At 34.3% G+C, this 12,301-nt stretch overlaps 1 protein-coding gene across 7 annotated transcripts in view; it reads right to left on the bottom strand.

The window, feature by feature from the left end:
* Sfmbt1 (Scm like with four mbt domains 1) overlaps positions 1-12,301 on the bottom strand; it is a 170,683-nt gene that overhangs the window by 96,638 nt on the left and 61,744 nt on the right. For 6 of the 7 annotated variants that reach the window (XM_005317199.5, XM_078038437.1, XM_078038436.1 and 3 more), the window contains one exon: positions 8,363-8,457. In XM_005317199.5, coding sequence (XP_005317256.1) covers positions 8,363-8,457 — 95 coding nt within the window. Of the gene's footprint in view, positions 1-2,342; positions 2,383-8,362; positions 8,458-12,301 lie in introns of those variants that run through there. The other variant, XM_040289711.2, reaches the window with a different exon arrangement.

Genomic DNA, 12,301 nt, shown 5'->3' with positions numbered 1-12,301 from the left:
TCCTAGACATTTGATGTTCTTCAATGTTACTATATTTTAATTTATATCAAAATAATTCTAAATTTCTCTTTGAGATTTCTCCCATGATCCATATGTTATTAAGAAGTGTGCTATTTATTCTCTAAGTATTTTGGGATTTTTCACTTATCTTTCTGTTATTGATACCTAGTTTAATTCCACTGTGGTTCTATGGCAGAGACTGTATGATTTCATTCCTATTTTACATTTGTTAAAGTGTGTTTTGTAGCCCAGAATGAGATCTATCTTTTTGAATGTTTCATATGAGGCCTAGTTTATCCATTTAGTTTCTTGTTTCATTGACAAGAATGTGTATTCTGTGTATTCTGCTATTACTAGATGAGGTATTGTATAGATGGCCATTATATCCAGTTGGTTGATAATGTGGTTGAGCTTAACCATGTCCTCCTTACTGATTTTCTGCTGAAAAATCTGTCCATTTCTGACAGAAGGGTGCTGACTTCTCCACTATAATACTGGATTCATTTTGTCTCTCCCTTGTAGTTCTATGAATTTTTACCTTTCTCTTTTTATTTTAATTTGGGTACTGGGGGTACTTTACCAATGAGCTACATCCCCAGTTCTTACCTCACATATTTTGATGCTCTGTTGTTAAGTCCATATATGTTAAGAACTGTTATGTCTTCTTACAGAACTGAGCACTTTGTCATTAAGTAATATCCTTCTATATACCTGATGACATTTGTGCTTTGAAGTCTACTCCATCTGAAATTAACAGAAGTATTCTCACTTTCTTTTGCCTGATATTAGTGTGTGTGTGTGTGTGTGTGTGTGTGTGTGTGTGTGTGTGTGTGTGTATCTAACTATCTGGTACTGGGGATTGAACCCAGGGACACTTTACCACAGAACTACTCTCCAGTCCTTTTTACTTTTCTATTCTTTATTTTAATTTTATTTTTTATTTTGGTACCAGGGATTGAACCCAAGCATACTTAGCCACTCAGCCACATCTCCAGCCCTTTTAGTTTTTTATTTGTTTTGTTTGTTTTTAATTTTAAGACAGGGTCTCACTAGTTGCCTACAGCCTCACTAAGTTGCTTAGGCTAGCTTTGAACCTGCAATTCTCCTGCTTCAGCTCCTGAACCACTAGGAAGGATTATAACAGGTGTGTGCCACCATGGCTGGCTTTTTATTTTGTGACAGGATCTCACTAAGTTATGCAGGCTGGTCTTGAACTTGTGATTCTCCTGCCTCAACCTCCTGAGTTGCTGGGATTATAGGTATGCACCACCATTCCCAGCCATCCAGTTTTTTTGTTTTGTTTTATTTTATTTGGTACTAGGGATTGAACCCAGGGATGCTTAACCATTGAGCCACAACCCCAACCGTTTCTTGTATTTTTATTTATAGACAGGGTTGAGTTGCTTAGGGCTTCATTAAATTGCTCAGGCTGGCTTTGAATTTGTGATCATCCTGCCTCAGCCTCCTAAACCACTGGGATTACAGGCATATGACACAAGGCCCAGTTTATCCATTTAGTTTTAATCTGTATGTTTTTAATATTTAAAGTAGTTTTCTTGTAGACAATGTGTAGTTCTGTCTTGTTTTCTGATCCACTCTGACAATCAACTGGTATATTTAGACCTCTGACATTCAAAGTGATTATTGATAAGAATTGAATTATCTATCATAAACAGGGCTGTGAGATGTAGCTCAGTGGTAAAGAACATGTTTAGCATACACAAGGTTCTGGATTTGATCCTCAGTACATGTGCATGCATGCACACACACATAAATCTACCATGTACTATATATTACAGTTTTAAATGTTACCTTGTTCTTAGTGTCTACTTTTGTCTTCCACTCTTTTTCTGCCTTTGTGGTTACAAACAGGCAACTGATATGATTCCATTTGATTATTTTGTCCATTTCCCTTATTTTGTGCTGCTGGGGATTGAACTCAGGACTTCACACATGCTAGGCAAGCACTCTAACACTGAGCTACATGTCTAGCCTTGGTCTTCTTTCTTAGTGTATCAGGTTTTGTTTTTGGTTTTTTAAACTTTTTAATTGGTTTCCCAAAAATGTGCAATGTACATTTAAAGTAATCCCAATCCATTTCTGAAATAACACTATACTGTTTCATGGGTAGTATGAATACCTTATAATACAAAATAATTCAAATTCTTCTTTCCCATTCCTTGTATCATTGTTGTCATTTCATTTCACTTATACACATAGGCACATTTATTCAATATATTTATAAACATACATAATTGAATACATTATTGCTGTTATTATTTTGAGCACTGTTATCTGTTAGTTCAATAAAGAATAAGAAAAGTTGAAAGATTTTATTTTACCTTTTTTTATTCCTTCTCTAATGCTCTTCCTTTTTTTTTTCTTCCTCAGAAACCATGCAAGCAAGAAGAAAGTAGAGTGAAATATTTAAAGCATTGAAAGCAAAAAGTCACCAACCTAGATTTCTGTATCAAGAGAAATTATCTTTAAGAATTGAAGAAGAAATACATTCTCAGACAAACAAAAATTGAGGAATTTTGTCACCAGTAAGCCTGCCTTACAAGAAATAAAAAATTCTTTAGAAAGAAGAAAAATATTTGATATAAATCAGAAACTAAGAGCTACATAAAGGAAGAGCACTGAAGAAGGAATAAAAGAAGTTAAAATAAATTCTTTGATTTTTCTTATTCTTAATTGAACTAACAGATAACAGTTTCTCAAATAATAATAATAATAAAGTAGTTGTTGATGACAGCTTAGAATGTTATACCTTTTATGAGTAAATGACAGCAATGTTATCAAGTACATGAGGGAGGAATTGAGAATACTTAGTTAAAATACATTTGAACTACCTGTGATGAGGAATAGAGATACTTAAAAAAAGATCTGAATAGGTTGTAAACGTATACTGCAAACTCAAGACCAAACTACTAAATATTTTTAAAGAATAATAATGATATCCTAAGAATGTAGTGCTAATTGAAATAAGACAAAAAAGACAAACAAGTATCATGATTCCTCTTATGTAAGGTACACAGAAAGTATAATAAAGGTTCCCAGGGACAATGAAGAGGAGGAAATGGGAAGTTACTATTTAATGTGTACCAAGATTCTATTGGAGATGATTATAGAAGTTCTGCAGATAGTTGTACAACACTATGAATATACTTAATGCCACTGAATTATACATAAAAATTAAACAGTAAACTTTATGTATATTTTTATTAAAACAGTTTGTTTTAATTGAATGGTTGCTAAAGGGTTTTAAATATGCATCTTTAATTAGTTGGAGTCCACTTATAAATAATATTTTACCACTTCTTGTATATATAAAGATCTTACAATGTTATGCTCCCAAATCCTCCCTCCCATTTTTCATGCTACTGTAGTTACATATTATAAACACAAATATTTTCTATTTTTGCTTCAAAGTTAGCTTTTAAAAAATAAACCTCATATAAACATACATTCATGCCCTTTTCCATCATTTTCATATTTCTTTGAATATATTCAAATTTCTGTCTTATCAAATTCCTCTGTCATAAGAACTTCCTTAACAAGTTTCTGTAGTCTAGGTCTGCTGGTAATGAATTTTCTTACTGTACATTTTCCGGGGGATAAAAGTTTTTATTTTTTCTTCACATTTGGATGGAATTTTTTCTGGGCTGACAAGTTTTTTTCTTTCAATACTTCTACTCCACTGTGTTCTAAGTTATATAGTTTCTATAAAGAATGGCACTGTGATTATTTGTTCTCCTCTATGTAATGTGTCTTTGTTCCCTCTGGATGCCACTGAGTTTTTTCCCCCTTGGTTTTCAGTGTTTGCGTACAATATGTCTGGGTGGGTTCTGTTAGACTGTTTAGTATTTATTCTCATTTGTGTTCCCCAGGTTTCTTGGATCTGTGGTGTGGCATCTTTATTTCCTTTGTTAAACTATCTTCCTTTATGTCTTCCTCATTCTATGGTCCTTCCTCCGAAACTGCAGGTATATATACTATCCCACAACTAATGGGTGTTCTGTCTTATTCCTCCACCACCACACCTGCACACTTTTTTCTCTTCATGTTTCAATCTGGGAAATTTCTGTTGATCTATCTTCAAATCTACAGATCCTTTCCTCAGTTGTCAAGTGTATTGATTAGCCTAACAAAAGTATTAATCAACTCTGCTATTATGTCCTTCATTTCTATTTCATACTTTCTAATAGTTTTATCTCTGCTGAAATTCCTTTTCTCTTCATGCATGCTCTCTAAGGACAAATTCTGACTAGGTCCTTTAACATATTGACCATAGTTATTTTAAATTTCCCATGTGATAGTTCCAACATCTGGGTCACATGACTCTCGTTCTGTTAATTGCTTGATCTTTTGACAGAGTTCCCCCACACACCTTGCTTTTTTATTTTTTTTTTAATATTTTTTAGACCTTTATTTTGTTTACTTTTATATAGGGCTGGGGATAGAACCCAGTGCCTCACACGCACTAGGCAAGAGCTCTACCGCTGAGCCACAATCCCAACCCATCTCTTGCTTCTTTATGTGCCCTTATAATATTTGGTTGAAAACTAGACATCATGGGTAGAATAGTCAAGACAGAGTCAAATAGTGATTATACCTAAAAATTGGTATGTTTCTTCTTTTTCTTGGGTCTTTAGTTCAAGAGAAAATGTTAAGTCAATCTAGTCAAGAATGGAGCTGGGGCTGGGATTTGTTGCTATAGTTATTCATAGTGTACCCCAGGCTTCAAATTTCTGTAGCATCAGCTAGTATTTAGCAGTATAGGCTCATTTGCCAAAGGGTCTTTTTTGGAGTCTGCTGCACCATCCTTGAACTCAGGTCTTCTCTTTGTGACTGCATCTCAGAGACTGTCTCTCCACCCAGTTCCCTCTACCCCTACTACAGACTGCTGTTACTCAACACTTTCTAATCTGATGGTGAGGAACAAGTAAGGAGGAACATTCTCTTATATTTAACCTCAGTTTTAAGCTTTGTGTTCCTAAGTCTTGGGGTGGAAACTTTCCAGTGATCCTACCCTTATCTCAACTGTAGGGAATTGCTAATGCTTCAGCAAGTACTCCTACCCTTCTTCCAGGAACAGAGGGCTTTTGTTTTCTTCTATTCTATTACCCAAGCTGCCCTGGGTTGATAGGGCTTATACTTCTTCCCTTAACAGCTTAAAGTTTTTGCTCTACAACATCCAGAGAGTGTTCAGTGCACTTCTCGTAGTAAATGCTGTTTTTTTCCACCAGAATATGCCATGAGGAGGGCTTCTTCACTCTTTTAGATCCTTATTCCCAAATGTGCTTTATCTCTAATTCCTTCTTCAGTTTTGTTTTCCCTCCTTAGATTGAACCATTTATAAACAACAGCAATACACTGCTCACAATTCTGGAGGCTAGGGAGTCCAAGATCAAAGCACCAGCAGATTCAGTGTCTGGTGAGGGTTGCTCTCTGATTCATAGATGATGACTTCTTGCTATGTCTTCACACAGTAGAAGGAGCAAACTCTCCCAGACTTTTAAAATTTATTTTTCTCTTTCTACTTTTATTAGTGTATTTTAAATATACATGATGGGGTTTTGCTGTTACATATTTGTACATGCACACAATATAACAAAATACTTTGGCCAATATAACTCCCCAGCATTTCCACCCTCCCTCTCCAACTTCCACTTCCTTCCTGGTCCCTTTCATCTACTGATCTCCTTTTGATTTTCATTAAGATTCCTACCCGGGGCAGGAGTTGTGGTTCGGAACCCTTGATCTTCTGAGCTTTCCTATAACATAATGGTCTCTAGTTGCTTCCATTTTCCTGCAAATAACACAATTTCACTTTTCTTTATGGCTGAATAGAACTCCATTGTGTGTATATGCCACACTTTCTTCATCCATTCATCTCTTGATGGATACCTAGGCTGGTTCCATAGTTTGGCTACTGTGAATTGTGTTGCTATAAATATAGGTAAGCAAGTATTACTATAATATTATGACTTTAATTCTTTAGGATGAATACCAAGAAGCAGTATAGCTGGGTTATATGATGGTTATTTGTCTGAGGAACCTCCACACTGATTTCCATAGTGGTTGTACTAATCTACAGTCCCACCAACAGGGTAAAAGTATTCCTTTTTCTCCACATCCTCTCCAGCATTTATTATTCTTTGTATTATTATTTTCTGTAATCCCAAACATAAGACTTTATTGTGAACAAGTATAAGAACATTTTGGTCTCCAATAATATATGCAAAAGTTGGTAAGTTTCATCTATAGTCAACCAATCTGTTCCAATGAAAACTATATTTTTGTGAAAAAAAATTTTAATACCTTTATTTTATTTATTTATTTTTATGTGGTGCTGAGGATTGAACCCAGGGCCTCACACATGGTAGGCGAGCGCTCTACCACTGAGCCACAATCCCAGCCCCTTGTGAAGAATTTTTATGAACCAAATTATTTCTTTCATTCTTCATTCATTGTTTGATAAACATCTATTACATGAAAGATTTAGGCCTATGTGCCGATGAGAATACCCAGATCAATAAAAAAATCATTCTTTATTTTCAAAGAAAGGACCAGTATAGTCTTATATAGAAGATGGACCAGATATATGAGTAACCATAATACCAGCCAGCAGGTAAAAACATGCTCTAAGAAGGGCATACTCAGGACAAAGCAAATTGGAAGGAAGGAGATGTTTTCACAGACAAGAAAATAGAAAATTTCACAAAGGGTTTGGCATTTTGGTTTTGGATATTGAGGGACTGGAGGAGGTATTATTTGTATTCTTGATGACTGCCATTCTGACTGGTGTGAGATGAAATCTCGGTGTAGTTTTGATTTGCATTTCTCTAATTGCTAAAGGTGTTGAACTTTTTTTCATAAATTTGTTGGCCATTTGTATTTCTTCTGAAAAGTGTTTAATTCATTTGCTCATATATTAATAGGGTTATTTGTTTTTCTGAGTTCTTTATATAATCTAGACATTAATCCTTTGTCCGAAAAGTAGCTAGCAAAGATTTCCTCCCATTCTGTAGGTTCTCTCTTCACATTCCTAATTGCTTCCCTTGCTGTATAGAAACTTTTTAATTTAATGTCATCCTATTTATTAACTCTTGGCATTATTTCCCAAGCTTTAAGGGTCCTACTGAGAAAGTAGTTGCCTGTGCCTATTTGCTGGAGTGTTGACCCTACATTTTCTTCTAGGAGTTGCATAGTTTCTGGTCAGACCTCTTTTATGAAGGCACTAGTCACAATGGCCTCACTTCTCCATATCACCATACTGGTAATTAGATTTCAACATATGAGCTTTGGGTGGATATAAACTTTAGATAACAGCAAAGTAATCAGATTAAATGAAGTCGTAAGGGTGAAGCCCTGATCCAACATAATTAATATATTTTTTGTAAGAAGTACCAGAGAACTCTAATGTAGGTCTATGCACATAATTCCCTCTACCTCACTCCGCAGGTTATGTGAAGACACAGAAAGAAAGCAGCCACCTGCAAATGAAGAAGAGAATCCTCACCATAAATTGACCATGCACTCTGATCTCAGACTTTCAGTCTCCAGAACTGTTGAGAAAATAAATTTCTGTTGCTTAAGCCACCCAGTCTATGATATTTTGTCATGGCAGCCCAAGCAGACTAAGACAAATATGAAGTAAATCATTTTAAAATAATTAATTTCATGCATTTTAAAAGGGAGCTTAGGGGAAGCAGTTTAAAAGCCAAGTCTAGATATAAATTATTAATAAAATTTGGAGTATTTTCTTACATTCTAGTTATTACACAGGGCAAATATGCTGTCCCTTGGGAAAGCATTAAATGGAGCTGTTAGGGAATAAAACTGAGCTACATAGGCCACTAATATGCCCCAATGTATGACATGCTTTTTCTTAACAAGAGGGAAATTCCACTAAAATTTTTTTTAATATTTATTTTTTAGTTGTAGTTGAACACAATACCTTTATTTTACTTATTTATTTTTATGTGGTGCTGAGGCTCAAACCCAGGCCTTGCGTGCTAGCCAAGCACACAACCCCAACTCTCCCACTGAAATTTTTTTTGATGAGAAAATCAATAATCAATAAAGTAAAAGAAAATAATTCTTTCTACTTATGAAAAGGGTTTTTTGCAAAAATATAAAGGAGCATCCATGACCAGTCAAAGAGGTAAGTAATACATTTTAAAGCAGAAAAAATAAAAAACCATAAAGGATTTTAGAATATGTCAAGTTTTGTCAATGAGAATGGCAGGAAGAAGGAAACGTAATTTCAACTTAAAACAACTCTAATTCTCTAATGATGACACAACAGCTAAAAGAAAAAGGATAAAACAGTAAAACAATAATAGTTACTGCTTACATGTTTAAAAGACCCATAAGGAACTGCTGTGGACCCTGTCTCTTCTAGATAGTCTTCCCAGCTTAATTCTACTTCTTCCATACCAGATCCAGCATCTAGAATTAAAAACAAAACAAAAAAAACCAGGTGAGTCTCAATTAAAGAAAAATGAAGGTACAAAAACATAAAACTATAGCAATCTAACTTACAGAATTTACTTCAGGACAAATTAATTGAGTTTGCACAAAAAAAATTGAGTAATTTTTTAATATTTATTTTTTATTGTAGTTGGACACAATACCTTTATTTTATTTATTTTTGTGTGGTGCTGAGGTTCGAACCCAGGGCCTCACATGTGCTAGGCAAGGGCTCTACCACTGAGCCTCAACCCCTGCCTAAGTAATTTTTTATTGTTGTTTTAATGGCAGTTTCTCTTAGAGCCTAGAGTGTCAATGGGTCTCAACAGAACAGAAGTTTGATATGCTGTCTTGCTAGGGAGACATCAAATCTAAAGTTCACCCTAGTGGATCATATAATATGAAGATAGAAGGAATATAAAACTATTATATTCATTTTGGCCTGTAAGTTAGTATCTAGTACCAAACATTTAGGTCACTTAATAGACATTTCAAACTGATTCTAAATATTCTCTGAGTAAAGATACTATTAATCATGTTTTAGTTTACTACCAAAAAAAAAGTGAAGCTATCCTTTCCCTTCACATCCTATATCCAATCCATAAAAAATTCTGTAGCTACCATCTTTAAAACATTCCAAATCAAATAATTTCTCATCCTATTACTATCTCTAGTCCACAGTATCTTTCATCTTTTAATCATACTTAAATAAGAGCTACAATCTTTCAAAGATTACAAGGCCCTATATGAGCTAACTCTTGGCCACATACCCTTCTATTTTATCCCCGGCCAGACATTCACTGTTTCCTGCACTCGGGCGACAACGAGTTCCTTGACATTTTTTAATGTTTTCTGTAAGGTCTCTGCATTTGGTGTTCCCTCAGTTCAAAGACTCATCTTCCAGGAGGATCACACCTTCATTTCATTCAAGTTTCTACTAAAATGTCACCTCTTCAGTATCCATCTAAATGGAGGCTCTGCTTCCATTTTCTTCATAGCATTCATTTCTACTTGACCATATACCATATCTTTTAATCTTCCCTACTAAATCATAAACATAAAGACAGAAATTTTACTTTGGTCACTCTTATATTTCTGTCACCTAGATTCAAAACACCTGGTATATAGCAGACATACAACATGTACTTGTTGCGTGAGCAATAGATACTAAAAGAAAAATTATCTGCTGGGTGGGCAAGATTCAAATATCTATAATTCAATAATCCTACTTCATGTAAACTACTTAAGAGCAAAGACAGTTTTATGTTTGTTTGTTCACTAATACGTCCCACTACCTAAAATAATGCTTGAAACAGAGCAAATTATCAATAAATGGTTGGTAAATGAGTAAATTCTAGGGGAAGTCAGGCTTCCAATGAACACAAGGAGCAAATAAGAGAATATTCACCATAGCACTGTTTGTAATAGTTAAGGACTGGAAGCAATTAGTAGGATGAGAGATAAACTGTGGCAATTCTTTAATGAAATGCTATTATATATGCAAGTGAAATTAACTAATTAGCATTGACATAGATAAATAAAGAACATCAAGTAGAAAAGACAAGTGGAGAATGAAAAGTATAGCTAGAAACAATTTAAGCTTCAAAACAAAACTTTTCAGTATCATGTTTATGAATACATGCATATACCAATAAAGAAAATGAAATCAAGAATGTTAAAAATATATGCAAACTTCAACAATGTTACCTTTAGGGAAAGTGAGATGAAAACATCATTAGAAGGGAAGTACAAAATAGAATTAAATTGTATTGTTTTATATCTTTTTAAATATGGAAACACATGAAAAGACGTTCAACATTACTTATCATAGAGAAATGTACACCAGAACTACATGACAAGCCATCTCACACATATTAGAATAGCTATTATCGACAAAGCAGAAAATGACAGGGGATGGTGAGGATGTAGAAAAAATGGTATTTTTATGCACTGCTGGTGAGACTGTAGTCATTGTGGAAACAGTTTTGCAAAAAAAAGATTTACTTTAATTATCATATGATTCAATAGTTCCACCTCTGTGTATATATCCATAAGAATTGAAAGCAGGAACTCAAAACAGTATTTGTACATGAATGTTCAGAGTAGCAATATTCAAGATAGTCAAAAGGTAGAAGAAGTGTCCATCAAAGGATGAAAGGATAAACAAAATGTGAATAGAATATTAGTCTTAAAAAGGTAGGAAATCGGGCTGGGGCTGTAGCTCAGTGGCAGAGCACTTGCCTCACATGCGTGAGGCCCTGGGTTCGATCCTCAGCACCACATAAAAATAAATAAAGATATTGTGTCCATCTACAAGTAAAAATATATTTTTTTTTAAAAAAAGGTTCGAAATCTTGACACATGCTACAAATACAACATGGACAAATCTTGAGGGTATTATGCTAAACAAATACATCCAATCCAAAAAGTCAAATGCTATCAATTCCATTTATGTTGAGATACCTACAGTGGTCAAATTCATAGAAACAGAAAGAAGAATAGTGGGAAATGAGGAATGAAGAATTATTGTTTAATGGGCATAGACTACCAATTTGGGAAAATGAAAAAAAGTTCTAGAGATGGATGGCAATAATGATTGTACTACAATGTCAATATACTTATTGTCACTAAACCATACACTTAAAAATCGTTAAGAAGGCTAGGTGCTGGGGCACACACCTACAATTCCAGCCAACTGGAAGACTCAGACAGGAGGATTACAAGTTTGAAGCCAGACTGAGCAACTTGGTGAGACTCTTGTCTCAAAATAAAAAGTAAAAAGGACTGGGGATGTAGCTCAGTAATAGAGTTCTTGCCTAGCATGAATGAGGACCTGGGTTCAATCACCAGTATCACAGGGGGTAAAACTTAACATTTAAAACTTAAAACTTAACAAAAAACTGAAATATTGAAAATGTAAAAAAATATACTAAAAATTCATAGTAAGTTCATGGTTGTTATTATTTTTTCCATACTTTCTTATGTATTTGAAATTTTTCATTAGAAATACAAGCCAACAAGGATCGCTCTGAGAGCAACCTGGAAGACAGGCCTATGGAAAGTCAACTGCCATTATTAAAACGTAACTAGGCTGAGAACTCATAGTCCTGAGGCAAGACTCAGTGGCCATATTAACAATTTTTAAGTGTACAATTCAGTGACATTACGTATATTCACACTGTAGTACAATTATTATTGCCATCCATCTCCAGAACTTTTTTCCATTGGTACTCTGTGCCCATTAAACAAAAATTCTTCATTCCTCATTTCCCACTATTCTACTTTGTATTTTTTATTTATCTTTAAATTGTATTTAAAGATAAATTATTTAATTATCATGATTCAATAATTTTATTTAAAGATAAAAATGACAATAAAAAACTGATGAATTAATCAACTAAACTCTCTCTTGCATTAAAAAAAAAAAAACTACTAAAATTGAGAAGAAATAAGGCTAGTGACCTGATGGGAAAATGAGCAACACACATAAAAACAGAATTACCCAGAAATGCAAATGATCCTTAAATATATGAAAAGATATGCAATTTTTCTCATTTTGAGAGAAAGCAGGGGCTGGGGATGTGGCTCAAGCGGTAGCGCACTCGCCTGGTGTGCGTGCGGCCCGGGTTCGATTCTCAGCACCACATACAAACAAAGATGTTGTGTCCACCGAAAACTTAAATAAATAAATATTAGAAAATTCTCTAAAAAAAAAAAAAAAAAGAGAGAGAGAAAGCAAATTAAAGCTACACTGAGATATTGGATTGGAAAAATTTCAAAAGTCTGACAATTTATTCTAAGGTGAAGTTACTGTAGTAAAACT

Source organism: Ictidomys tridecemlineatus, chromosome 2 (genome assembly GCF_052094955.1).
Source record: "Ictidomys tridecemlineatus isolate mIctTri1 chromosome 2, mIctTri1.hap1, whole genome shotgun sequence".
Classification (NCBI taxonomy): domain Eukaryota; kingdom Metazoa; phylum Chordata; class Mammalia; order Rodentia; family Sciuridae; genus Ictidomys; species Ictidomys tridecemlineatus.
The sequence above is the reverse complement of the archived record's forward strand: the minus strand, read 5'-3'. Positions and strand labels throughout refer to the sequence as shown.